Source organism: Pogoniulus pusillus, chromosome 43, assembly GCF_015220805.1.
Source record: "Pogoniulus pusillus isolate bPogPus1 chromosome 43, bPogPus1.pri, whole genome shotgun sequence".
In the NCBI taxonomy this organism is placed as follows: domain Eukaryota; kingdom Metazoa; phylum Chordata; class Aves; order Piciformes; family Lybiidae; genus Pogoniulus; species Pogoniulus pusillus.
Window position 1 is genome coordinate 1,171,570 of NC_087306.1, and position 24,320 is coordinate 1,195,889.

Consider the following 24,320-nt stretch of genomic DNA (forward strand, 5'->3'; position numbering starts at 1 on the left):
CCCCCCCCGGGTCACTTACACACATGTGCCCCCCCCCGGGTCACTTACACGCATGTGCCCCCCCCCGGGTCACTTACACACATGTGCCCCCCCCCCCGGGTCACTTACACACATGTGCCCCCCCCCCCGGGTCACTTACACGCATGTGCCCCCCCCCGGGTCACTTACACACATGTGCCCCCCCCCCCCGGGTCAGTTACACACATGTGCCCCCCCCCGGGTCACTTACACACATGTGCCCCCCCCCCCGGGTCACTTACACCCATGTGCCCCCCCCCCCGGGTCACTTACACACATGTGCCCCCCCCGGGTCACTTACACACATGTGCCCCCCCCCGGGTCACTTACACACATGTGCCCCCCCCCGGGTCACTTACACACATGTGCCCCCCCCCCGGGTCACTTACACACATGTGCCCCCCCCCCCCCGGGTCACTTACACACATGTGCCCCCCCCCCCGGGTCACTTACACACATGTGCCCCCCCCCCCCCCCCGGGTCACTTACACACATGTGCCCCCCCCCGGGTCACTTACACACATGTGCCCCCCCCGGGTCACTTACACACATGTGCCCCCCCCGGGTCACTTACACACATGTGCCCCCCCCCCCCGGGTCACTTACACACATGGGCCCCCCCCCCCCCGGGTCACTTACACACATGTGCCCCCCCCCCCGGGTCACTTACACACATGTGCCCCCCCGGGTCACTTACACACATGTGCCCCCCCCCGGGTCACTTACACACATGTGCCCCCCCTCCCCGGGTCACTTACACACATGTGCCCCCCCTCCCCGGGTCACTTACACACATGTGCCCCCCCCCCGGGTCACTTACACACATGTGCCCCCCCGGGTCACTTACACACATGTGCCCCCCCTCCCCGGGTCACTTACACACATGTGCCCCCCCTCCCCGGGTCACTTACACACATGTGCCCCCCCGGGTCACTTACACACATGTGCCCCCCCTCCCCGGGTCACTTACACACATGTGCCCCCCCGGGTCACTTACACACATGTGCCCCCTGAGGGCCTCGGTGACTCGGAACTGAGCCTCGCACCTGGGGCAGACCTTTCTGCCGCCGTCCTGCAGGTCGAAGGTGGGCACAGGATTGGAGCTGACTGCAAGAGAGAGGGGCAAGGGGGGAGGCCTCCACCTCAGCAGCCTGGCACAGCCTCTGCCAGGCTCGGGCAGGGCCGGGCAGGGAACGCAGCAGCTGCTGCCCAGGCTGGGAGGGGCAGGAGGGCGCCAGGGGCTGGAGGCTGCGAGGGCAAAGGAAGAGCTCAGGGCCAGGGGAGGGACTCAGGGGTCTGAGATTGGGAAGCAAAAGGAGGGGAGGGAGGGACAGGGACAGGGACAGGGACAGGGACAGGGACAAGGACAGGGACAAGGGCAGGGACAGGGAGAGGGACAGGAGCAGGGGCAGGGACAAGGGCAGGGGCAGGGACAAGGACAGGGACAGGAGCAGGGGCAGGGGCAGGGGCAGGGACAGGGACAAGGACAGGGACAGGGACAGGGGCAGGGACAGGGACAGGGACAGGGACAAGGGCAGGGACAGGGGCAGGGACAGGGACAGGGACAGGGACAAGGGCAGGGACAAGGGCAGGGACAGGGACAGGGACAGGGACAGGAGCAGGGGCAGGGACAGGGACAGGGGCAGGGACAGGGACAGGGACAGGGGCAGGGACAAGGACAGGGACAGGAGCAGGGGCAGGGACAGGGACAGGGACAGGGACAGGAGCAGGGGCAGGGACAGGGACAGGGACAGGGGCAGGGACAGGGACAGGGACAGGAGCAGGGGCAGGGACAGGGACAGGGACAGGGGCAGGGACAGGGACAGGGACAGGAGCAGGGGCAGGGACAGGGACAGGGACAGGGGCAGGGACAGGGACAGGGACAGGAGCAGGGGCAGGGACAGGGACAGGGACAGGGGCAGGGACAGGGACAGGGACAGGAGCAGGGGCAGGGACAGGGACAGGGACAGGGACAAGGACAGGGACAGGAGCAGGGGCAGGGGCAGGGACAGGGGCAGGGACAGGGACAGGGACAGGGGCAGGGACAGGGACAGGGACAGGAGCAGGGGCAGGGGCAGGGACAGGGACAGGGGCAGGGACAGGGACAGGGACAGGAGCAGGGGCAGGGACAGGGACAGGGACAGGGGCAGGGACAGGGACAGGGACAGGAGCAGGGGCAGGGACAGGGACAGGGACAGGGACAAGGACAGGGACAGGAGCAGGGGCAGGGGCAGGGACAGGGGCAGGGACAGGGACAGGGACAGGGGCAGGGACAGGGACAGGGACAGGAGCAGGGGCAGGGACAGGGACAGGGGCAGGGACAGGGACAGGGACAGGAGCAGGGGCAGGGGCAGGGACAGGGACAGGGGCAGGGACAGGGACAGGGACAGGGGCAGGGGCAGGGACAGGGACAGGGGCAAGGGCAGGGACAGGGGCAGGGGCAGGGACAGGGACAGGGGCAAGGGCAGGGACAGGGGCAGGGGCAGGGACAGGGACAGGGACAGGGGCAGGGACAGGGACAGGGACAGGGGCAGGGGCAGGGACAGGGGCAGGGGCAGGGACAGGGACAGGGACAGGGGCAGGGACAGGGGCAGGGACAGGGGCAGGGACAGGGACAGGGGCAGGGACAGGGACAGGGACAGGGGCAAGGGCAGGGGCAGGGGCAGGGACAGGGACAGGGGCAAGGGCAGGGGCAGGGGCAGGGACAGGGACAGGGACAAGGACAGGGACAGGGACAGGGGCAGGGACAGGGACAGGGACAGGGGCAGGGGCAGGGACAGGGACAAGGACAGGGGCAGGGACAGGGGCATGGGCAGGGGCAGGGGCAGGGGCAGGGACAGGGACAGGGACAGGGGCAAGGGCAGGGGCAGGGACAAGGACAGGGACAGGGACAGGGGCAGGGACAGGGACAGGGACAGGGGCAGGGGCAGGGACAGGGACAAGGACAGGGGCAGGGACAGGGACAGGGGCATGGGCAGGGGCAGGGCCCAGCCTGGGCAGTGCTTGGGCTGGAAGGGGCCAGAGCTGCCCCAGGGCTGCTCCAACCCAAAGGCTTCCTCTGCCTGGCAGTGCCTGGAGGGCTGCAGCAGAGCTGTGCAGGGAGTCTGGGCAAGGGCTGGCAGTGCCAGGGGGAGGGACAATGGCTCTGAGCTGGGAGAGGGGAGAGGAGAAACTGGTGAGAGTGAGGCTGGGCAGAGCCTGGCACAGGTGCCCAGGGAGGCTGTGGCTGCCCCCAAGCTGGAGGTGCTCCAGGCCAGGCTGGGTGAGGCTCAGAGCAGCCTGGGCCGGGGGAGGTGTCCCTGGCACTGCTCAGACCTCCCCTCCAGCCCTGCCCCAGCTCTGCTCTGCCCAGCAGCAGGGCACAGAGCTGCTGCAGAGAGCCCACCGAGATGCTGCCAGGGCTGGAGCAGCTCTGCTGTGGGCACAGGCAGCTGGGGGGGTGCAGCCTGCAGGGGAGAAGGCTCCAGGGGCAGCTGAGAGCTGTGCCAGGGCCTGGAGGGAGCCTGCAGGGAGGCTCCGGGTCCCCTGCCAGCCAGGCCCATGCCATGCCCCCAGCAGCCCCCCGGGGCCCCTCTGCTGCCCTCACCTTTCGCCGCTGCCTCCGAGCCGCAGGAGCGCTGAGGGCCGAGCACGGAGCTGCAGTTGGGCACCCCCGGAGGGGCAGGGCCCTGTCCTGCCAGGGGAGAGGGCACTCACCAGCCTGGCACCTCTGCCAGCCCTGCCATCGTGCTGAGGGCTATTCCCCAGCCTGGCACCCTCCTGCCAGCCCTGGCATGGTGCTGAGGGCACTCCCCAGCCTGGCACCCCCCTGCCAGCCCTGCCATCGTGCTGAGAACATCTCCAGCCAGATACCCCCTGCCAGCCCTGGCATCCTGCTGAGGGCACTCCCCAGCCTGGCAGCCCCCTGCCAGCTCCTGGCATCGTGCTGAGGGCTATTCCCCAGCCTGGCACCCCCTCCCAGCCCTGGCATCGTGCTGAGGACATCTCCAGCCTGGCACCCCCTGCTGCTCTTTCAGTCCCTCCAAGCCTCTTTCCAATCCTCAGGCTCTCCACACCCCCTGCCAGTGGCAGGGTTGGCACAACCAGACTGAGAAGGAGCCACTCAGGAGCTGATCTGCTGCCAGCAGTACCCCCTGGCAGTGCCCCGTGGCAGCTGAGCCTCAGCTCCTGCTCTGCCCAGCCAGGAGGCTCCAGCAAGGGAGGCTCAGCCTCTGTCTGAGCATCTCTCAGGAGCAAAGGCTGAGAGCCCTGAGGCTGTTTTGGAGAGAGCTGAGAGGAGACCTTGGCAAAGACCTGAGGGTGGCTGCCAGGGGGATGGAGCCAGGCTCTGGGCAGTGGTGCCAGGGCAGAGGGCCTGGGAGCTGCTGCAGAGAGCCCAGTGGGGGTGGGGAGGTGCTGGGGGCCTGGAGCAGCTCCGGGGGGAGCAGAGGCTGAGCCCTGGGGCTGAGCCTGCAGCAGAGCAGCCCCAGAGGGGTCTGAGCTGAAGGGGCTGTGGGGGGCAAGAGCCTGGGGCTGGCACCTGTGAGTGGTGCCCAGGGCCAGGCCAAGGGCCACCAAGTGGAGCCGAGGAGGTTGCCTGTGGGCAGCAGGAGAAAGCTGCCAACCCCCCTGGGCAGTGCCCCTGGGCAAGCTGCTGTGGGTGCCCTGCTGCAGCTGGGGGCACAGGAGATGCCCTCCAGAGGTCCCTTCCCACCATGCTGGGACTCTCTGAGCTCTCCTTGTGCCCTTCCAAGAGGAGCTGTGCCACCCTGGGGGCTCCCTGCTGTGTGGAGAGGTCTGGGGGCTCTGGAGCTCTCTGCCAGCTCTGCCTCCTGGGCTCAGGCCCCACTGAAGCCAAGAGAAGCTCCAGGGTTGGCTTCTGCTCAGCTCACAGAGAGAAGAGGGCACAAAGGGGCACAAAGGGGCAGCTCTGCCAGTCTGAACGTGCCAGAGGCTTCTAATTGGCCTAAAGATGGCAGCCCCCAGGTGTGAACTGCTGCTGCAAAGCCAGCTGGAGGGGATGCCAGGATCCCCCTGAGCAGGATGCCAGGACCCCCCTGAGGAGCATGCCAGGACCCCCCTGAGCAGGATGCCAGGACCCCCCTGAGCAGGATGCCAGGATCACCCTGAGCAGGATGCCCTAAGGGGGGGCAGGATCATGCTAGAAGGGACACCAGCACTGCCCCGAGCAGGCTGCCAGCAGTGCCCTCCCTTGCAGGGTGCCAGCAGCTCCACCCAAGCAGGGTGCCAGCAGTGCCCCCCAGCAGGGTGCCAGCAGCTCCCCCTGAGCAGGGTGCCAGCAGCTCCCCATGCCAAGCAGGGTGCCAGCAGTACCCCTCCCAGCAGGGTGCCAGCAGCTCCCCCCTACCCCGAGCAGGGTGCCAGCAGCTCCCCCAGAGCAGGGTGCCAGCAGTGCCCTCAGAGCAAGGTGTCAGCAGTGCCCCCAAGCAGGGTGCCAGTAGTGCCCCCAGAGCAGGGTGCCAGCAGTGCCCCCCTGCAGGGTGCCAGCAGTGCCCTCAGAGCAAGGTGCCAGCAGTGCCCCCCAGCAGGGTGCCAGCAGTGCCCTCCCTCGCAGGGTGCCAGCAGTTCCCCATGCCAAGCAGGGTGCCAGCAGTGCCCCCCAGCAGGGTGCCAGCAGCTCCCCATGCCAAGCAGGGTGCCAGCAGTGCCCCTCCCAGCAGGGTGCCAGCAGCTCCCCATGCCAAGCAGGATGCCAGCAGTGCCCTCCCTCGCAGGGTGCCAGCAGTGCCCCCCAGCAGGGTGCCAGCAGTGCCCTCCAGCAGGGTGCCAGCAGCTCCCCATGCCAAGCAGGGTGCCAGCAGTGCCCCTCCCAGCAGGGTGCCAGCAGCTCCCCATGCCAAGCAGGGTGCCAGCAGTGCCCTCCCTCGCAGGGTGCCAGCAGTGCCCCCCAGCAGGGTGCCAGCAGTGCTCCCCAGCAGGGTGCCAGCAGTGCCCTCAGAGCAGGGTGCCAGCAGTGCCCCCAGAGCAGGGTGCCAGCAGCTCCCCATGCCAAGCAGGGTGCCAGCAGCTCCCCCTCCCTCGCAGGGTGCCAGCAGCTCCCCATGTCAAGCAGGGTGCCAGCAGTGCCCTCCAAGCAGGGTACCAGCAGTGCCCCCCAGCAGGGTGCCAGCAGTGCCCTCCCTCGCAGGGTGCCAGCAGTTCCCCATGCCAAGCAGGGTGCCAGCAGTGCCCCCCAGCAGGGTGCCAGTAGTGCCCTCCCTCGCAGGGTGCCAGCAGTTCCCCATGCCAAGCAGGGTACCAGCAGTGCCCCCCAGCAGGGTGCCAGCAGCTCCCCATGTCAAGCAGGGTGCCAACAGTGCCCTCCAAGCAGGGTACCAGCAGTGCCCCCCAGCAGGGTGCCAGCAGTGCCCCCCAGCAGGGTGCCAGTAGTGCCCTCCAGCAGGGTGCCAGCAGCTCCCCATGCCAAGCAGGGTGCCAGCAGTGCCCCTCCCAGCAGGGTGCCAGCAGCTCCCCCTGCCAAGCAGGGTGCCAGCAGTGCCCTCCCTCGCCCGCGGGGCTGAGCTCTTACCTGTTTTGGCGCTGGGCGCGGGGCAGGACTGGGCTGGCAGCGGCCCCGGGGGGTGCCCCAGCGGCGGCTGCGCGGGCGCGGGGGCCGCGGAGGTGCTGGGCGTGGAGCGGGCGGGCGGCGCCGGGGGCACGGCGCTGCGGATGGTCAGCGTGGCAGGGATCACCGTGGCGAAGGTGCCCGCGGCAGGGCGCACGGGCACGGCGCTGCCCGCCCGCACCTGTGCCACCGGCGAGAACACCTGCGGGACGCCCACGGCAGGCTTCACGAACTGCGTGCCCGGCGCTGGGGGGACACAGAGGGCACAGAGCTGAGCGCTCCTGCGGCAGGCACAGCCCCCAGGGTCCCGCCCAGGCTGCCAGCCGCGGAGGGGGCTGGGCTGGAAGGGAGCTCAGAGCTCAGCCAGCTCCAACCCCCCCTGCCTTGCCCGGGGACACCTCCCCCTGCCCCGGGGGGCTCAGGGTCTCATCCTGCCTGGTCCTGGCGACCTCCAAGGCTGAGGTGCCCGCAGCTGCTGTGGGCAGTCCATCCCAGGGCATCGCCACCCTCAGAGGGCACTGCTGGGCTGGGCTGGGAGGGAGCTCAGAGCTCAGCCAGTCCCAACCCTCTGCCTTGCCCAGGGACACCTCCACCAGCCCCAGGGGGCTCAGGACCTTGAGCACCTCCAGCTGGGGGCAGCCACAGCCTCCCTGGGCAGCCTGTGCCAGGCTCTGCCCAGCCTCACTCTCGACAATCTCTTCCTCCCCTCCCCCCTCGTTCTCCTCTCCCAGCTCAGAGGCAGTTGATGAACTTCAGGGATGAGCTCTGCAGCCTCCGGAGCTCTGCACCGAGATGACTCCTGAGGAGCTCTCAGCTCCTGCACCAGCACTGCCCAGGGTGGGGGCCTGGAGCTGGATGCTCCAGACTGGGCTGGAAGGGAGCTCAGAGCTGAGCCAGCTCCAAGCTGGATGCTTCAGACTGGGCTGGAAGGGAGCTCAGAGCTGAGCCAGCTCCAAGCTGGATGCTTCAGACTGGGCTGGAAGGGAGCTCAGGGCTGAGCCAGCTCCAAGCTGGATGCTTCAGACTGGGCTGGAAGGGAGCTCAGAGCTCAGCCAGCTCCAAGCTGGATGCTCCAGACTGGGCTGGAAGGGAGCTCAGAGCTCAGCCAGCTCCAAGCTGGATGCTCCAGACTGGGCTGGAAGGGAGCTCAGAGCTCAGCCAGCTCCAAGCTGGATGCTCCAGACTGGGCTGGAAGGGAGCTCAGAGCTGAGCCAGCTCCAAGCTGGATGCTTCAGACTGGGCTGGAAGGGAGCTCAGAGCTGAGCCAGCTCCAAGCTGGATGCTTCAGACTGGGCTGGAAGGGAGCTCAGGGCTCAGCCAGCTCCAAGCCCTGCCTGGGCAGGGACCTCTCCTGCCCCACTCCTGCAGTGCCCGCGGGGGAGGCTGCTCCGAGCTCCCCCTGGAGCCTTCCCTCCTCCAGCCTGACCGGCCCCAGCTCTGCCAGCCTGTGCCCACAGAGCAGCTTCTGCAGCCTCTGCTCCTCCTGGTGGCCTCCCCTGGACCCTCTCCAACACTTAGATGCCCTTTTTGACTCGGGGCAAGGCTCCACCACCTCCACTTCACATCCCGAGCAGAGAGAGCTCAGTGCCCGCTGCCAGCCACTGGCACCGCAGCCACAGCCGAGGGCAGATGCCAGCTCCTGCAGCACTGAGCCCACCCTGCAGAGCTGCTGTGCTCTGCACAGAGGGCCCCAGGGGCACAGCTTTGCCCCCCTGCAGGCCTTACCTGGGACGAGGGTGATGGGTCTGACAGTCTGCCCCTGCTGCACGTTCAGGACGATGCCAACCTGGTTCATGGTGTTCTGCACCGGCCGCACGTTGCGCACGGGGAAGCCCTGCAGGCAGAGTGCCAACCACTGCTGGCAGCCTCAGCAACACCCCCACGCACTGCCAGGGCACCACTGGGCTTGGGAAATACCTCTGACAGCAGCCAGAGCAACACCAACCCAACCCCAGCATGGGCACAGTGCCATGGGCACAGGGCAAGGCAGCAGCTCCAGCCATGGGCACTGCAGCAGCTCCCTGGGCAGCCTGGGCCAGGCCCTGACCACTCCTGCAGGGCACAAATGGTTCCTCGTGGCCAACCTGAGCCTGCCCCGGGGCAGCCTGAGGGCATCTCCTCTGGGCTGGCACTGCCCAACCCCCACCTGCCTGCAGCCTCCTGCCAGGGAGCTGCAGAGCCCAACGAGGCCTTCCTCAGCCTCCTCTGCCTCAGCCTCACCACCCCCAGCTCCCTCAGCTGCCCCTCCCCAGCCTCTTCTCCAGACCCTTGCCCACCTTCCTTGCCCTTCTCTGTGCCCTCTCCACTTCCTCAATGTCCTCCTGGCACTGAGGAGTCCAAACCTGCCCCCAGGCTTCCAGCTGTGCCCTCCCCAGTGCCCAGCCCAGGGGCACAATCCCTGCCCTGCTGCTGCTGCCCACACAGAAATCTTCTCCCAGGGCTCAGCAAATGCTCCAAGCCAGGAGGCACTGAAAGAAACCATCCCAGGGAAGCAAAGCAGAGCAGGGAAGTCTCCAGCAGGTGGAATTCCCACGGGGAGCTGGATCCAAGCAAGCAGGGAGTGAAGCTCCACCGGGCAGTGCCAGCAGCAGTGCCAGCAGCTCTGGGCTGGCTCCACAGGAGCTGCTGGGCTCTGGCCTGGGGCCCAACTTCCCCCAGGGGAGATTCCAGTGCCAAGGGACTGGCAGCAGCCTCTGCTGCCAACCCAGCTGCTGCTGAAGCCACATCCAAAGCCCAACCCCAGCAGGTTCTGGCTGAAGGCTCAAGGCTTGGAGGTGCTGAGAACAGGAGGAGCTGAGGAGCTCTGGGTCGTGGCTGGGATTTAGTCATGGAATGGGAGCTCAGAGCTCCTCCAGCCCTGCCATGCCCAGGGACACCACCCCCAGCCCAGGCTGCTCAGGGCCTCATCCAGCCTGGCCTGGAACACCTCCAGGCTGGGGGCAGCCACAGCCTCCCTGGGCAGCCTGTGCCAGGCTCTGCCCAGCCTCACTCTCACCTATCTCTTCCCCCTCTCCACTCTCACTCTCCCCTCTCCCAGCTCAAAGCTGTCACTGCTCATCCTGGCACTGCCAACCCTTGCCAAAGTACCTGCCCAGCTCTTCTGGAGCCCCTTTCAACCTCCCTGGACCCTCTCCCACCCCAGCCCAGCCTGTAGAAGGCCTTGAGCAAGCTCCAGGGAGGGCACAGCCAGAGCCTCCCCGGGCAGCCTCTCCCCAGCCTGGCTGCAGACTCTGCTGGTCTCAGAAGACCTCTTCCAACCTCCCTGAGTGGCAGCACCGCAGCAGAGGCGCAGGAGGAGCTGCAGGCAGCAGCTGAGGCGTGCCCTGGGCTCACCTGGGTGGTGATGAAGATGGGCTGGTTGGGCACAGGCGAGCTGGTGACGTGGTTGGCATTCTGCATGATCTGCACAGGGCGCAGCACCGGCTGGGGCACCATGCTGGGGCTCTGCGTGAGGATCAGAGGCTGCCCACTCTGCTGCACCAGGGGGGTGCCAGCTGCAAGGGAAGGAGAGACACAGCCCAACAGTCACACTCTGCTGAGGGGAGCAGAGCTGCTGCAGGGGAGCAGAGCTGCACCAGCAGCACCCCTGGCACAGGGAGGGGAGCAGAGCTGCACCAGCAGCACCCCTGGCACAGGGAGGGGAGCAGAGCTGCACCAGTAGCATCCCTGGCACAGGGAGGGGAGCAGAGCTGGAGCAGCAGCATCCCTGGCACAGGGAGGGGAGCAGAGCTGGAGCAGCAGCACCCCTGGCACAGGGAGGGGAGCAGAGCTGGAGCAGCAGCATCCCTGGCACAGGGAGGGAGCAGAGCTGGACCAGCAGCACCCCTGGCACAGGGAGGGGAGCAGAGCTGGAGCAGCAGCATCCCTGGCACAGGGAGGGAGCAGAGCTGGACCAGCAGCATCCCTGGCACAGGGAGGGGAGCAGAGCTGGAGCAGCAGCATCCCTGGCACAGGGAGAGAGCAGAGCTGCACCAGCAGCACCCCTGGCACAGGGAGAGAGCAGAGCTGGAGCAGCAGCACCCCTGGCACAGGGAGGGGAGCAGAGCTGGACCAATACCAACCCTGGCACAGGGATAGGAGCAGAGCTGCACCAGCAGCAGCCCTGGCACAGGGAGGGGAGCAGAGCTGGACCAATACCAACCCTGGCACAGGGATAGGAGCAGAGCTGCACCAGCAGCAGCCCTGGCACAGGGAGGGGAGCAGAGCTGGAGCAGCAGCACCCCTGGCACAGAGAGGGGAGCAGAGCTGGACCAATACCACCTCTGGCACAGGGAGGGGAGCAGAGCTGCACCAGCAGCATCCCAGGCACAGGGAGGGGAGCAGAGCTGCACCAGCAGCACCCCTGGCACAGGGAGGGGAGCAGAACTGGACCAATACCACCCCTGGCACAGGGAGGGGCGCAGAGCTGCACCAGCAGCAGCCTTGGCACAGGGAGGGGAGCAGAGCTGGAGCAGCAGCACCCCTGGCACAGGGAGGGGAGCAGAGCTGGACCAATACCAACCCTGGCACAGGGAGGTGCCCCATGGGGGCAGGGAGGTGGAGCTGGATGCCCTTGCAGGTCTCTTTCCAACCCATTCCCAGCTCCTCTGCTGGGCACTGCTGGGCAGCAGCAGAGGCTGCTCCATGGGATGAGGCCCCCAGGGCCAATTGTGCCTCCCCCCCCCAGGGGCTTTCACCTCCCCTGCCTGGGCTCAGGCCTGCTCAGGCTCTCCCCACACAGCTCTGCTCAGCACCAGCACCCACAAACACCCCCAGCAGCACTGGGCTGGGGCTGCTGGAGGGGGCTGAGCCCTGAGTCCTTCCTCCCCAGGCCCACCCCAGGCTCAGCTCAGCCCTGCCTGGCCTCGTGTCCTGCCCAGCTCCTGCTGCTGCAGCCCAGCTCCGGAGGGTTCCCTCCTGCCAGAGGGAGCTGAGACACAGAAAGGCCCAAGCTCAGCATGGGAGGGTGGGCAGGGACCTCTGGAGGGCATCTCCTGCCCCCCCAGCTCCAGCAGGGCACCCACAGCAGCCTGCCCAGGGGCACAGTGCCCAGGGGGGTGGCAGCTCTGCACACAAGGAGGCTCCACAGCCTCTGGGCAGCCTGCTCCAGGCCTTGGCACCCTCACAACAAACAACTTCCTCCTGCTGCCCACAGGCAACCTCCTCAGCTCCTCCTGCTGCCCCTCGGCCTGGCCCTGGGCACCACTCACAGGTGCCAGCCCCAGGCTCTTGCCCCCCACAGCCCCTTCAGCTCAGACCCCTCTGGGGCTGCTCTGCTGCAGGCTCAGCCCCAGGGCTCAGCCTCTGCTCCCCCCGGAGCTGCTCCAGGCCCCCAGCACCTCCCCACCCCCACTGGGCTCTCTCTGCAGCTGGGGGGAGCCCAGAGCTGGCCCTGGCACTGCAGGGGTGGCCTCAGCAGGGCAGAGCACAGGGCAGCAGAACCTCCCCTGCCCTGCTGCCCACAGGAGGGAAGATGCCAGCTGGGTGCAGGAGGAGGCTGCTGGTGCTGCAGGGCTTGGCTGCTGCTCCCAGCAGATGCTTCCTCTGGAGCTGAGAGCATCCAGGATCACAGCTGCCTGGTGCCAAACTCTTCTGACCCACTGCCAGCACAACTTCCCCTCGTGCAAGCTGCTGCCAGGGTGGCTGCTGCCAGCCTGGCACTCCTCAGGGGCCACCATCCAAGTGTTCTCCTGAGGCTGACACCAGGCAGAAGCAGTTGGAAGGTTCAGATCCAAGCCACACAGCTGCTGGCAAGGAGACAGCTCCCAGAGAGCATCCAGCAGCAGAGCTGGGCTCGGGCTGAGGCAGAGGATGGAGGGGCTGGGGCTGAGGAAGGTTGGCAGCTCCCCTTGGGTGGGGAACTGCTGGAGGAGCAGAGGGGTAAGGAATGCAAAGGGCCTCCAGAGAGCACCCAGACAAACCCCTGCCCGAGAGGGGCACTCAGGGCAGGGCACACAGGGACACACCCCGGGGGGGGGCACAGGAGGAGGCTCCACAGCCTCTCTGGGCAGCCTGCTCCAGGCCTTGGCACCCTCACAGCAAACAACTTCCTCCTCCTGCTGAGGTGAAACCTCCTGGGCTCCACTTTGTGCCCCCTGCCCTGGCCCTGGGCACTGCCAATAAGAGCCTGGCCCCTGCTTCCTGCCCCCCCCCCCCGCTTCAGATCTTCACAGACATTGCTCAGGTCCTCTCTCAGCCTCCTCCTCTCCAGACTGACCAGCCCCAGGCAGGGCTCTGCCACCCCTTCAGCATCCTCACAGCCTCTGCTGCACTCCCCAGCAGTGCCCTGTCCCTCCTGAGCAACACATCCAGGGGGGGCTGGAGCCTGCACACCAGGAGGCTCCACAGCCTCTGGGCAGCCTGCTCCAGGCCTTGGCACCCTCACAACAAACAACTTCCTCCTCCTGCTCAGGCTTCCTCCTTCTGCCTTCCAGGCTGCACTCAGTGGTGCCCAGGGCCAGGCCAAGAGGCACAAACTGGAACCCAGGAGGCTCCAGAGGAACATGAGGAGCAAATTGTTTGGTGTGGAGGCCTGGAGCAGGCTGCTCTGTGGAGCCTCCTTGTCTGGAGAGCTTCCAACCCCCCCTGGGTGTGCCCCTGGGGGACCCTGCTGGAGCAGGGGGGCTTGGGCTGGATGCCCTCCACAGGTCCCTTCCAGCTCCCCCTGGATGTGTCCCTGGGGGACCTTGCTGGAGCAGGGGGGCTTGGGCTGGATGCCCTCCACAGGTCCCTTTCAGCTCCCCCTCTGTGTGTCCCTGGGGGACCCTGCTGGAGCAGGGGGGCTTGGGCTGGATGCCCTCCACAGGTCCCTTCCAGCTCCCCCTCTGTGTGTCCCTGGGGGACCCTGCTGGAGCAGGGGGGCTTGGGCTGGATGATCTCCACAGGTCCCTTCCAGCTCCCCCTCTGTGTGTCCCTGGGGGACCTTGCTGGAGCAGGGGGGCTTGGGCTGGATGCCCTCCACAGGTCCCTTCCAACCCCACCTGATCCATGGGAAAAGAACCAAAAAGATCCTAGAGAGGGGAAAAAAAATCTTCAAACCAAACAAGCCACCAAAAAGCTTCCAGCAGGAGAAGGGAGGAGCTCTGCTGAGCCTCCCTCAGCCCTGCCCTGCTAAGGGTCTGGCTTGGAACTGATGTCAAGCACAGTGCAAGCTGCCAGCCCCAGCCTGCTGCCAGCCCCAGCCTGCTGCCAGCCCCAGCCTGCTGCCAGCTGAGCTGCCCTCAGCCACACCTCACTGCCTCAGCACTCTGCCAGCTCAGCTGGGACCCGACCCGCAGCCACTGGCCCGGCAGGAGGTGACAGATGTCCTGGTGGTGGCACTTTGCCACTCCAAAGCCTGGCTGGCACCAAGCCAGGAAGGATTCCCCTGCAAGCCAGAGCTGTGTCACAAGAGCTGGCAGGGAGCTGCAGGAGGTTGGCAAATCCTCTGCTGCAGCAATGCCACCCAGAGGAGAGCTGAGCCCAGCAGGGAGCTCCCAAAGCTTCCACTCCCAACGGGAAACACCTCCCGGGGGCTCCTTTTTTCCCTCTCTTCCTGCTGGATCCAGAAGTTTGCTCCCTGCAGGAGCTGGGCAGGGGGAGGTGTCCCTGCCCATGGATGAGCCTGAAGGTCCCTTCCAGCCCCCCCTGCTGCAGGACTCCACACTGCACCTGGCAGAGCTGCTGGGCAGCACTGCTGAGGTCAGGGAGGACCTAAGGAGGTGCAGGATGAGAGCTGAGGCTCACAAAGGGTCGCTGTGGCCAGCACCAGCTGTGCTGTCTGGGGACTTGGCCTCAAGTCCTCACCTCTAGGGGCCAAACCCCCCAAGGAGCTGCTGGGAGGCAGGAGGAGAAGAGGGAATCAGCCCAAGAGGCACCAGGAGGAGCTGAGGAGGTTGCCTGTGGGCAGCAGGAGGAAGTTGTTTGTTGTGAGGGTGCCAAGGCCTGGAGCAGGCTGCCCAGAGGCTGTGGAGCCTCCTTGTGTGCAGAGCTGCCACCCCCCTGGGCACTGTGCCCCTGGGCAGGCTGCTGGGGGTGCCCTGCTGGAGCTGGGGGGGCAGGAGATGCCCTCCAGAGGTCCCTTCCAACCCCTCCATGACCCTCCAGCAGCAACAGAGCCAAGGTCAGCTGCCAGCCTTCCTCACCCCCCAGTCCCTCCATCCTCTGCCTCAGTTTCAGTCTCCTGGAGAGCTTCCAGCCCCCTGCGTGCCCTGCCCTGGGTCACCCTGCTCGGGCAGGGGGCTTGGCCTGGATGCCCTCCAGAGGTCCCTTCCAACCCCTCCATGACCCTCCAGCCTCAGAGCCAAGGCCAGCTGCCAGCCTTCCTCACCCCCAGCCCCTCCACCCTCTGCCTCAGGGCTGGGGGTCAGGAGGTCGAGAGCTGCTCCTCAGGCTGCAGCTCGCCAGGAGCTGCTTTCCTCTCCCAGCTCAAAGCTGCCCTGCAGCAGGAAGAAAGGTCCCACCCTGGTGCCCAGGGGGCACGACCTGCTCCTCCCCCCTGCCCCCACAGAGCCTGAGCTCATTTTGCAGCCCCAGCAGGTGAGGAAAACCACAGCCCCCAACCCACATCCCAGCCCCCACCCCACATCCCAGCCCTCATCCTGCATCCCAACCCTCATCCCACATCCCAGCCCTCATCCTGCATCCCAATCCTCATCTCACATCCCAGCCCTCATCCTGCATCCCAATCCTCATCCCACATCCCAGCCCCCACCCCACATCCCAGCCCCCAACCCTCATCCCAGCCCTCATCCTGCATCCCAGCCCTCATCCTGCATCCCAACCCACATCCCAGCCCCCAGCCCACATCCCAGCCCTCATCCTGCATCCCAACCCACATCCCAGCCCCCAACCCACATCCCAGCCCTCATCCTGCATCCCAACCCACATCCCAGCCCTCATCCTGCATCCCAAACCTCATCCTGCATCCCAGCCCTCATCCTGCATCCCAACCCACATCCCAGCCCCCAACCCACATCCCAGCCCTCATCCTGCATCCCAACCCTCATCCTGCATCCCAATCCTCATCCCACATCCCAGCCCTCATCCTGCATCCCAACCCTCATCCTGCATCCCAATCCTCATCCCACATCCCAGCCCTCATCCTGCATCCCAGCCCTTATCCTGCATCCCAATCCTCATCCCACATCCCAACCCTCATCCTGCATCCCAACCCCCAACCCACATCCCAGCCCCCAACCCACATCCCAACCCTCATCCAACATCCCAGCCCTCATCCTGCATTCCAACCCTCATCCTGCATCCCAGCCTTCATCCCACATCCCAACCTTCATCCCACATCCCAACCCTCATCCTGCATCCCACTCCTCATCCCACATCCCAGCCCCCAACCCACATCCCAACCCTCATCCCGCATCCCACTCCCCTCTCCCCCCCTCTCCAGGGGGCATCACCTGGAGCAGTTTTCTCCACCGAGTTGTAATCCTCCACCACGGAGTCCTCGATGACGTCGCTGATCTTCTGCCAGGGCTCCAGCTCCTCCTCCTCGCACTCCATGAACAGGTCTGTGTCTGCCATCCTGCGCCGCGGGGGCGCCGCCGGGGCCGAGCCTGAGCCGCAGGCAGCAGGGAATCAGCTCCCGGCAAGGGAACGAATCCCCCCGGCGAGAGTCTGATCCTCCCTCCCCTTAACCAAGGAAGATGAAGATTGCATCGCCCCTCCTTAACCGAGGAAGATGAAGAGGAGAGCATCTCCTCGCCTTCATCTGCTACTCCTGGGACTCAGACTCGGTGCTGAGCCCAAAGCTCAGGGATGCAAAGCAACAGACACCACCTTGGGAACTCCTGGACCTCACCCTGGAAGCCTCCATCTCAGCTCAGCTACCCCCAAGGGCTGTGTGTGCAGGGTGTGGACAGGTGTAGCCAAGAGGGGGTGGAGGTCCTTCCCCCCCCCCCCCGGCGACGCCAGACCCCTGCGAATGCCTGAGGATGCACAGGAAGATGCCCTGGGGGGGGCTGCAGCTGGAGACGGAGCAGAAAACTGCATAAAAAGGCAGGAGAAATGCCTGCCAGAGCGTGGCATCACCAGCAGAGCAAGCGTGGCATCACCAGCAGACCAAGGGTGGCATCACCAGCAGACCAAGGGTGGCATCCCCACCAGACAAAGGGTGGCATCACCACCAGACCAAGGGTGGCATCCCCACCAGACCAAGGGTGGCATCCCCAGCAGACCAAGGGTGGCATCCCCACCAGACCAAGGGTGGCATCCCTACCAGACCAAGGGTGGCATCCCCACCAGAGCAAGGGTGGCATCCCTACCAGACCAAGGGTGGCATCCCCACCAGACCAAGGGTGGCATCCCTACCAGACCAAGGGTGGCATCCCCACCAGAGCAAGGGTGGCATCCCCACCAGAGCAAGGGTGGCATCCCTACCAGACCAAGGGTGGCATCCCCACCAGAGCAAGGGTGGCACCTCCAGCTGCACACCACCTGAAGAACCTCGGCCAAACTCCGCAGATCACCCCCGGGCCAGCACCCATCTCTCTCCCTCCCCTTCATCTGCGGCTGAGGGGAATGATCACAGCCCTTCCCCTTCCCTGCTCCTTCTCTCCTCCATCGATCTCTTGATCTCTCTCTCTCCCCCTTCTCCCCTCTCTCTCTGTTCTGATCTCTCTCTCTCCCCCTCCTCCCCTCTCTCTCTCTGTTCTGATCTTTCTCTCTCCCCTTCTCCCCTCTCTCTGTTCTGATCTCTCTCTCCCCCCCTTCTCCCCTCTCTCTGTTCTGATCTCTCTCCCCTTCTCCCCTCTCTGATCTCTCTCTCTCCCCTTCGCCCCTCTCTCTGTTCTGATCTCTCTCTCTCCCCTTCTCCCCTCTCTCCCTCTGTTTTGCCCAACCTTATCCTTTAACAGTTTCAAGGTGATCTCTGCTCTCTTTTGCACCTTCATTTCACAACTCGCAGTCCATAAGAACTGGTCCTGCTCCCCCGGACAGAGATGCTCTTAATCTCTGCTCCTCTGGACCTTGACACCCCCCCGAAGAAAACTGAGTCCCTGGAGGGAAAGAAACCCCTTGGAGAGAAGTCATTCCCGGGACAAAGGAATCCCCTGGGACAACGAATGCCCTGGAAGCCATTCCCTGGAAAACCCCTCCCTTGGAAGGGAATTAATGCCCTGGAAGGAAGGAAACTCCCTGGGGAGAGCAGCTCCCGAGGGTGGATGAACTGCCTGGGAGCAGCTGCCCGGGCGAGGGTTCACCTCCTGGGACAAATGGAATGCCTGGGAATGGGAATTCCCTGCGGGGCCAGCAGCAGAGCTCCCTGCTGGGGAGGAAGGAAGGGGCTGGAGCACCTCACACCCCTGTGCCCTGCACTGGTTAGACCACACCTTGAGTGCTGTGTTCAGTTCTGGGCCCCCCAGTTTAGGAGGGACATTGAGATGCTTGAGCGTGTCCAGAGAAGGGCAACGAGGCTGGGGAGAGGCCTTGAGCACAGCCCTACGAGGAGAGGCTGAGGGAGCTGGGATTGGTTAGCCTGGAGAAGAGGAGGCTCAGGGCAGACCTCATTGCTGTCTACAGCTACCTGAGGGGAGGTTGTGGCCAGGAGGAGGTTGCTCTCTTCTCTCAGGTGGCCAGCACCAGAACAAGAGGACACAGCCTCAGGCTGTGCCAGGGGAGGTTTAGGCTTGAGGTGAGGAGAAAGTTCTTCCCTGAGAGAGTCATTGGGCACTGGAATGGGCTGCCCGGGGAGGTGGTGGAGTCGCCGTCCCTGGAGCTGTGCAAGGCAGGACTGGACGTGGCACTTGGTGCCATGGTCTGGCCTTGAGCTCTGTGGGAGAACTCTCCCACAGCAGGACATGAGCTGTAAACATGAGAGCTTGGGATGGGAGAACGTCCTTGAGCTGGAAGCTACAGCGAGGAACCCACACACACCTGCAGGGGGCTGGACCTGCCAGCCCCTGGGGGGGACACAGCTCCAGGGGGCTGAGCCTGCCAGCCCCTGGGGTGGGAACCACAGGTTGTTTTGGCACAGGGCAACCTTGCACATGGCTTTGGGCCAATCTGTAGTGCCCACTTGTGCCAGCCCCAGGCTGTCTGGATACAGCTCCTCTGAGCACTGCATAAGAGGCTTTGCCACGCGAATAAAGCTGTGCTGCTGCAGGGAAGCTGCTGAGGGGTCAGTGCCCAGAGCTCGCCTCTCACAGCCTCCTGGCCCTGACACTGAGCTCTGTGGGAAAGGTTGGACTTGATGTCTGTGAGGTCTCTTCCAACCTTGGTGATGCTGTGACACTGTGACACTGTGACGCTGTGACACTGTGATACTGTGATGCTGTGACACTGTGATGCTGTGACGCTGTGATACTGTGACACTGTGACGCTGTGACACTGTGATGCTGTGACACTGTGATACTGTGACACTGTGACGCTGTGATACTGTGACACTGTGATGCTGTGACACTGTGACACTGTGATACTGTGACACTGTGATACTGTGACACTGTGATACTGTGACGCTGTGATACTGTGACACTGTGACGCTGTGACGCTGTGACGCTGTGACGCTGTGATGCTGTGATGCTGTGATACTGTGACACTGTGACACTGTGACACTGTGATGCAGTGACACTGTGACGCTGTGACGCTGTGACACTGTGACGCTGTGACACTGTGATGCTGTGATACTGTGATGCTGTGACGCTGTGATACTGTGATGCTGTGATGCTGTGACGCTGTGATGCTGTGACACAGTGACACTGTGATACTGTGATGCTGTGATGCTGTGGCACTGTGATACTGTGATGCTGTGACACTGTGACGCTGTGACACTGTGACACTGTGACGCTGTGACACTGTGACGCTGATACTGTGACGCTGATACTGTGACGCTGTGACGCTGTGACACTGTGACACACCTGCCCCCTCCCCAGCGCTGCTCCCTCGAACCTAGGCTCAACCCTGCACTGCTTTTGGCTCCTCCTGTGTCCAAGCTGCCCACCCCAAGGCTGGCAGGGAGGGAAGGAGGAGCCCCAGGCTGGCTCTGCCAGGGGTTGTGCCCACCCCAAGGCTGGCAGGGAGGGAAGGAGGAGCCCCAGGCTGGCTCTGCTGGGGGTTGTGCCCACCCCAAGGCTGGCAGGGAGGGAAGGAGGAGCCCCAGGCTGGCTCTGCCGGGGGTTGTGCCCACCCCAAGGCTGGCAGGGAGGGAAGGAGGAGGCCCCAGGCTGGCTCTGCTGGGGGTTGTGCCCACTCCAGGCTGGCTGCCAACACAGCCACGGGAAGGGAAGAGCAGGGACCAAAAACCAGGAGGCACCAAAGTGCCAACAGCCCTGGGCCAGCCTCAGATGCCCTCTGCAAGCAGCCCCAGGTGTGCCCACAGCTCCTGCTGCTGCCCCCCAGCCCGGGCAGCTCAGAAGAGCTCCAAGAGGAGCTGAGGGAGTTCCTGCAGCTGGATCCCTGCTCCTGCTCCTCCCGCAGCTGGATCCCTGCTCCTGCTCCTCCTGCAGCTGGATCCCTGCTCCTGCTCCTCCTGCAGCTGGATCCCTGCTCCTGCTCCTCCTGCAGCTGGATCCCTGCTCCTGCTCCTCCTGCAGCTGGATCCCTGCTCCTGCTGCAGCTGGATCCCTGCTCCTGCTCCTCCCGCAGCTGGATCCCTGCTCCTGCTCCTCCTGCAGCTGGATCCCTGCTCCTGCTCCTCCCGCAGCTGGGTCCCTGCTCCTCCCGCAGCTGGATCCCTGCTCCTCCCGCAGCTGGATCCCTGCTCCTGCTCCTCCCGCAGCTGGATCCCTGCTCCTCCTGCAGCTGGATCCCTGCTCCTCCTGCAGCTGGATCCCTGCTCCTCCTGCAGCTGGATCCCTGCTCCTGCTCCTCCCGCAGCTGGATCCCTGCTCCTCCTGCAGCTGGATCCCTGCTCCTGCTCCTCCCGCAGCTGGATCCCTGCTCCTCCTGCAGCTGGATCCCTGCTCCTGCTCCTCCCGCAGCTGGATCCCTGCTCCTCCTGCAGCTGGATCCCTGCTCCTGCTCCTCCTGCAGCTGGGTCCCTGCTCCTCCTGCAGCTGGATCCCTGCTCCTCCTGCAGCTGGATCCCTGCTCCTGCTCCTCCCGCAGCTGGGTCCCTGCTCCTGCTCCTCCCGCAGCTGGGTCCCTGCTCCTCCTGCAGCTGGATCCCTGCTCCTCCTGCAGCTGGATCCCTGCTCCTGCTCCTCCCGCAGCTGGATCCCTGCTCCTCCTGCAGCTGGATCCCTGCTCCTGCTCCTCCCGCAGCTGGATCCCTGCTCCTCCTGCAGCTGGATCCCTGCTCCTCCCGCAGCTGGATCCCTGCTCCTGCTCCTCCTGCAGCTGGATCCCTGCTCCTGCTCCTCCAGCCCAACCCAGCGCCCCCTGCCCCATGGCACAGCCCCGCAGCTCCCTGCCCCCTCAGCCACACTCACTGCCAGGCAGCAGCTGCAGCTGAGCCAAGAGGTGCCCAGCTGGGCAAGAGGGCACTAGCAGCTGGCCTGGAGCAGCAGTGCTGTGGGCAGCAGCAGCAGGGCAGGGATTGTGCCCCTGGGCTGGCACTGGGGAGGGCACAGCTGGAAGCCTGGGGGCAGGTTTGGGCTTCTCAGTGCCAGGAGGACATTGAGGGGGTGGAGAGGGCACAAAGAAGGGCAAGGAAGGTGGGCAAGGGTCTGGAGAAGAGGCTGGGGAGGGGCAGCTGAAGGAGCTAGGGGTGGTGAGGCTGAGGAAGAGGAGGCTGAGGAAGGCCTCGTTGGGCTCTGCAGCTCCCTGGCAGGAGGCTGCAGGCAGGTGGGGGTTGGGCAGTGCCAGCCCAGAGGAGATGCCCTCAGGCTGCCCCGGGGCAGGCTCAGGTTGGCCAAGAGACCTTAGAGCAACCTTCCAGTGCCTGAAGGGGCTGCAGGAGAGCTGGGCAGGGACTTTGGCAAGGGCTGGCACTGCCAGGACAATGAATTGGAGCTGGGAGAGGAGGAAGAAATCGAGAGTGAGGGTGGGCTGTGCCAGGCTGGGCTGTGCCAGGCTGTGCCGTGCTGGGCTGTGCCAGGCTGGGCTGAGTTGTGCCAGGTTGAGCTGTGCCAGGCTGTGCCAGGCTGGGCTGGGCTGTGCCGGGCTGTGCCAGGCGAGGCTGGGCTGGGCTGAGCTGTGCCGGGCTGGGCTGGGCTGAGCTGTGCCAGGCTGGGCTGGGCTGTGCTGTGCCGGGCTGAGCTGTGCCAGGCTGGGCTGAGCTGTGCCAGGCTGGGCTGTGCTGTGCCGGGCTGAGCTGTGCCAGGCTGGGCTGAGCTGTGCCAGGCTGGGCAAAGAGAGGAGGGGGTAGAAGCGCAGGCAGGGAAGGGGCAGGGGGAACTAAAAGGTGCCAGAAGCGGAGAGGGGGAGCAAGAAATGGAAGCTGCAGCTGAGAGCAGCTGGCACAGGCCACGGCTGCCCCCCCCCCGCAGCAGCCCCGGAGCTGTCCCGGCCCGGGCTGGAGCTGGCTCAGCCTCCAGGTCCCTCCCAGCCCAGCCCGCTCCGGGGCTGGCTCCATCTCCGCTGCCCTTCAGCCGGGAGCGGGAAGCAGCTGCGAGAGGAGCCCAGAGCAAGGAACGGGCCCGGAGGGGGCTGCTGGGGGCTGGATGACCTCTGAGGTCCCTCCCAACCTCAGCCACTCTGTGCTGAGCTCTGGCCCCGAGTGCCACACCTGGCTCGGAGCTCCTGCAGCGGCTCTGGCTCCACCGCCCCCCTGGGCAGCTCAGAGCTCCTCCGGCTCCATCCTCTGCCCTGCCCAGGACCCCTCCCCCAGCCCAGCCTGCCCTGCCCTGCCCTGCCCTCCCTCAGCCTGGCCCGGGGGCAGCCAAACCTCCCTGGGCAACCTGTGCCAGGCTCTGCCCAGCCTGGCTGGAAAGCAGACCACGTCCCAGAGTGCCACACAGGTGCCCAGGGGCTGAACACCCCCGGGGGGAGGCTCCACAGCCCCCTGCCCCCAGGGGACATTCACCTCACACCGCCCAGCCCCAGCCCCCTGCTGCTCCCCACTCTGCCCTGCCGCAGCTGCCCACCGTGCCCAGGGGCAGCCTTGGTGTGCATGCCAGGGAGAGGCTTCCCTGGCAGCAGAGGAGGAGAAATTCTCCTCCCCAAACGAAGCCTCAAAGCCTCAGGGAGGCTCAGGCTCAGCTTTGGACTCTCCAGTCCCAGCAGTGAACCACTGAGAGCCCTGGGCAAGAGCTCGACCCAAGCCTGCAGCCTGCAGAAGTGTCCTCAGGAGTGACCAGAGAGGCAGAACTGAGCCAGCCCAATGCCAACCCATGCCCACCACGGGCACCAAGCCCTGGCACCAAGGGGCATGGGCACAGCCATGGGCACTGCAGCAGCTCCCTGGGCAGCCTGGGCCAGGCCCTGACCACTCCTGCAGGGCACAAATGGTTCCTCGTGGCCAACCTGAGCCTGCCCCGGGGCAGCCTGAGGGCATCTCCTCTGGGCTGGCACTGCCCAACCCCCACCTGCCTGCAGCCTCCTGCCAGGCAGCTGCAGAGCCCAACGAGGCCTTCCTCAGCCTCCTCTTCCTCAGCCTCACCTCCCTCAGCTGCCCCTCCCCAGCCTCTTCTCCAGACCCTTGCCCACCTTCCTTGCCCTTCTCTGTGCCCTCTCCACCCTTCAATGTCCTCCTGGCACTGAGGAGCCCAAACCTGCCCCCAGGCTTCCAGCTGTGCCCTCCCCAGTGCCAGCCCAGCTGTGGTGTTTCTGCACTGCCTCCCCTGCCCTCTTTGCCCCCAGCTGCTGGCACTGGCTGCTGCCCCAGCCCAAGCTCCATCCTTCAATTTCCAGCGGCTGGGTCTAGTCTGGGGGGGGGCAGAGAACACCCAAACCATCACAGCAGCCCAGAGGCACAATCCCTGCCCTGCTGCTGCCCCCCAGGCCAGGCTGCTGGTGCCCTTCTTGCCCAGCTGGGCACCTCCTGGCCCCTCTCTGGCTGCTGGCAAGCAGGAATGTGGTCATGGCTACAGCAGCTTGGCTGCCCCCAAGCTGGAGGTGCTCCAGGCCAGGCTGGGTGAGGCCTTGGGCAGCCTGGGCTGGGGGAGGTGTCCCTGGGCACGGCAGGACTGCAGCTGGAGGGGCCTGAACCCCAGCACGGGCAGGTGGGAAGGGAGCCCCAGAGGTCATCCAGCCCAACTGCACTGCCAGAGCAGGAGCACCCAGGGCAGGTCCCACAGGCAGGGCTGGAGGTCTCCACCACCTCCCTGGGCAGCCTGCCCCAGCCCTGCAGCAGCCTCACACCGTGGAAGCCTTCTCCTCACCTCCAGTGCAGCCTCCTGGGCTCCTGCTGCTGCCCCCTGCCACTGGGCACCACTGCCCAGAGCCTGGCTCCATCCTCCTGACAGCCACCCTCAGACCTCTGCATAGGATCACAGAGCCAGGCAGGCTGGAAGAGAGCTCCAAGCTCAGCCCAACCTACCCCAGCCCTGTGCAGCCAACCAGAGCATGGCACTAAGTGCCCAGCCAGGCTTGGCACCAACACCTCCAGGCACAGAGACTCCACCACCTCCCTGGGCAGCCCATTCCAGTGCCAATCACTCTCTCTGCCAACAGCTTCCTCCTCACATCCAGCCTAGACCTGCCCTGGCACAGCTTCAGGCTGTGTCCCCTTCTGTCCCTGGCTGCCTGGCAGCAGAGCCCAACCCCAGCTGGCTACAGCCTCCCTGCAGGCAGCTGCAGACAGCAATGAGCTCTGCCCTGAGCCTCCTCTGCTGCAGGCTGCACCCCCCCAGCTCCCTCAGCCTCTCCTCACAGGGCACAGCCCCAGGCCCCTCCCCAGCCTTGCTGCCCTGCTCTGGGCACCTTCCAGCACCTCAGCAGCTCTCTGCAGTGGAGGAGCCCAGAACTGGAC

At 65.7% G+C, this 24,320-nt stretch overlaps 1 protein-coding gene across 1 annotated transcript in view; it reads right to left on the reverse strand.

The window, feature by feature from the left end:
• The window catches only part of POGZ (pogo transposable element derived with ZNF domain), a 55,502-nt gene that overhangs the window by 20,764 nt on the left and 10,418 nt on the right, over nt 1-24,320 (reverse strand). Inside the window, exons 2-7 of the mRNA XM_064176036.1 lie at nt 15,934-16,089; nt 9,896-10,056; nt 8,288-8,396; nt 6,527-6,808; nt 3,605-3,691; nt 1,016-1,125 (exon numbers count right to left, since the gene is read on the reverse strand). Coding sequence (XP_064032106.1) covers nt 1,016-1,125; nt 3,605-3,691; nt 6,527-6,808; nt 8,288-8,396; nt 9,896-10,056; nt 15,934-16,057 — 873 coding nt within the window. The 5' untranslated portion in view covers nt 16,058-16,089. The remainder of the gene's footprint in view (nt 1-1,015; nt 1,126-3,604; nt 3,692-6,526; nt 6,809-8,287; nt 8,397-9,895; nt 10,057-15,933; nt 16,090-24,320) is intronic.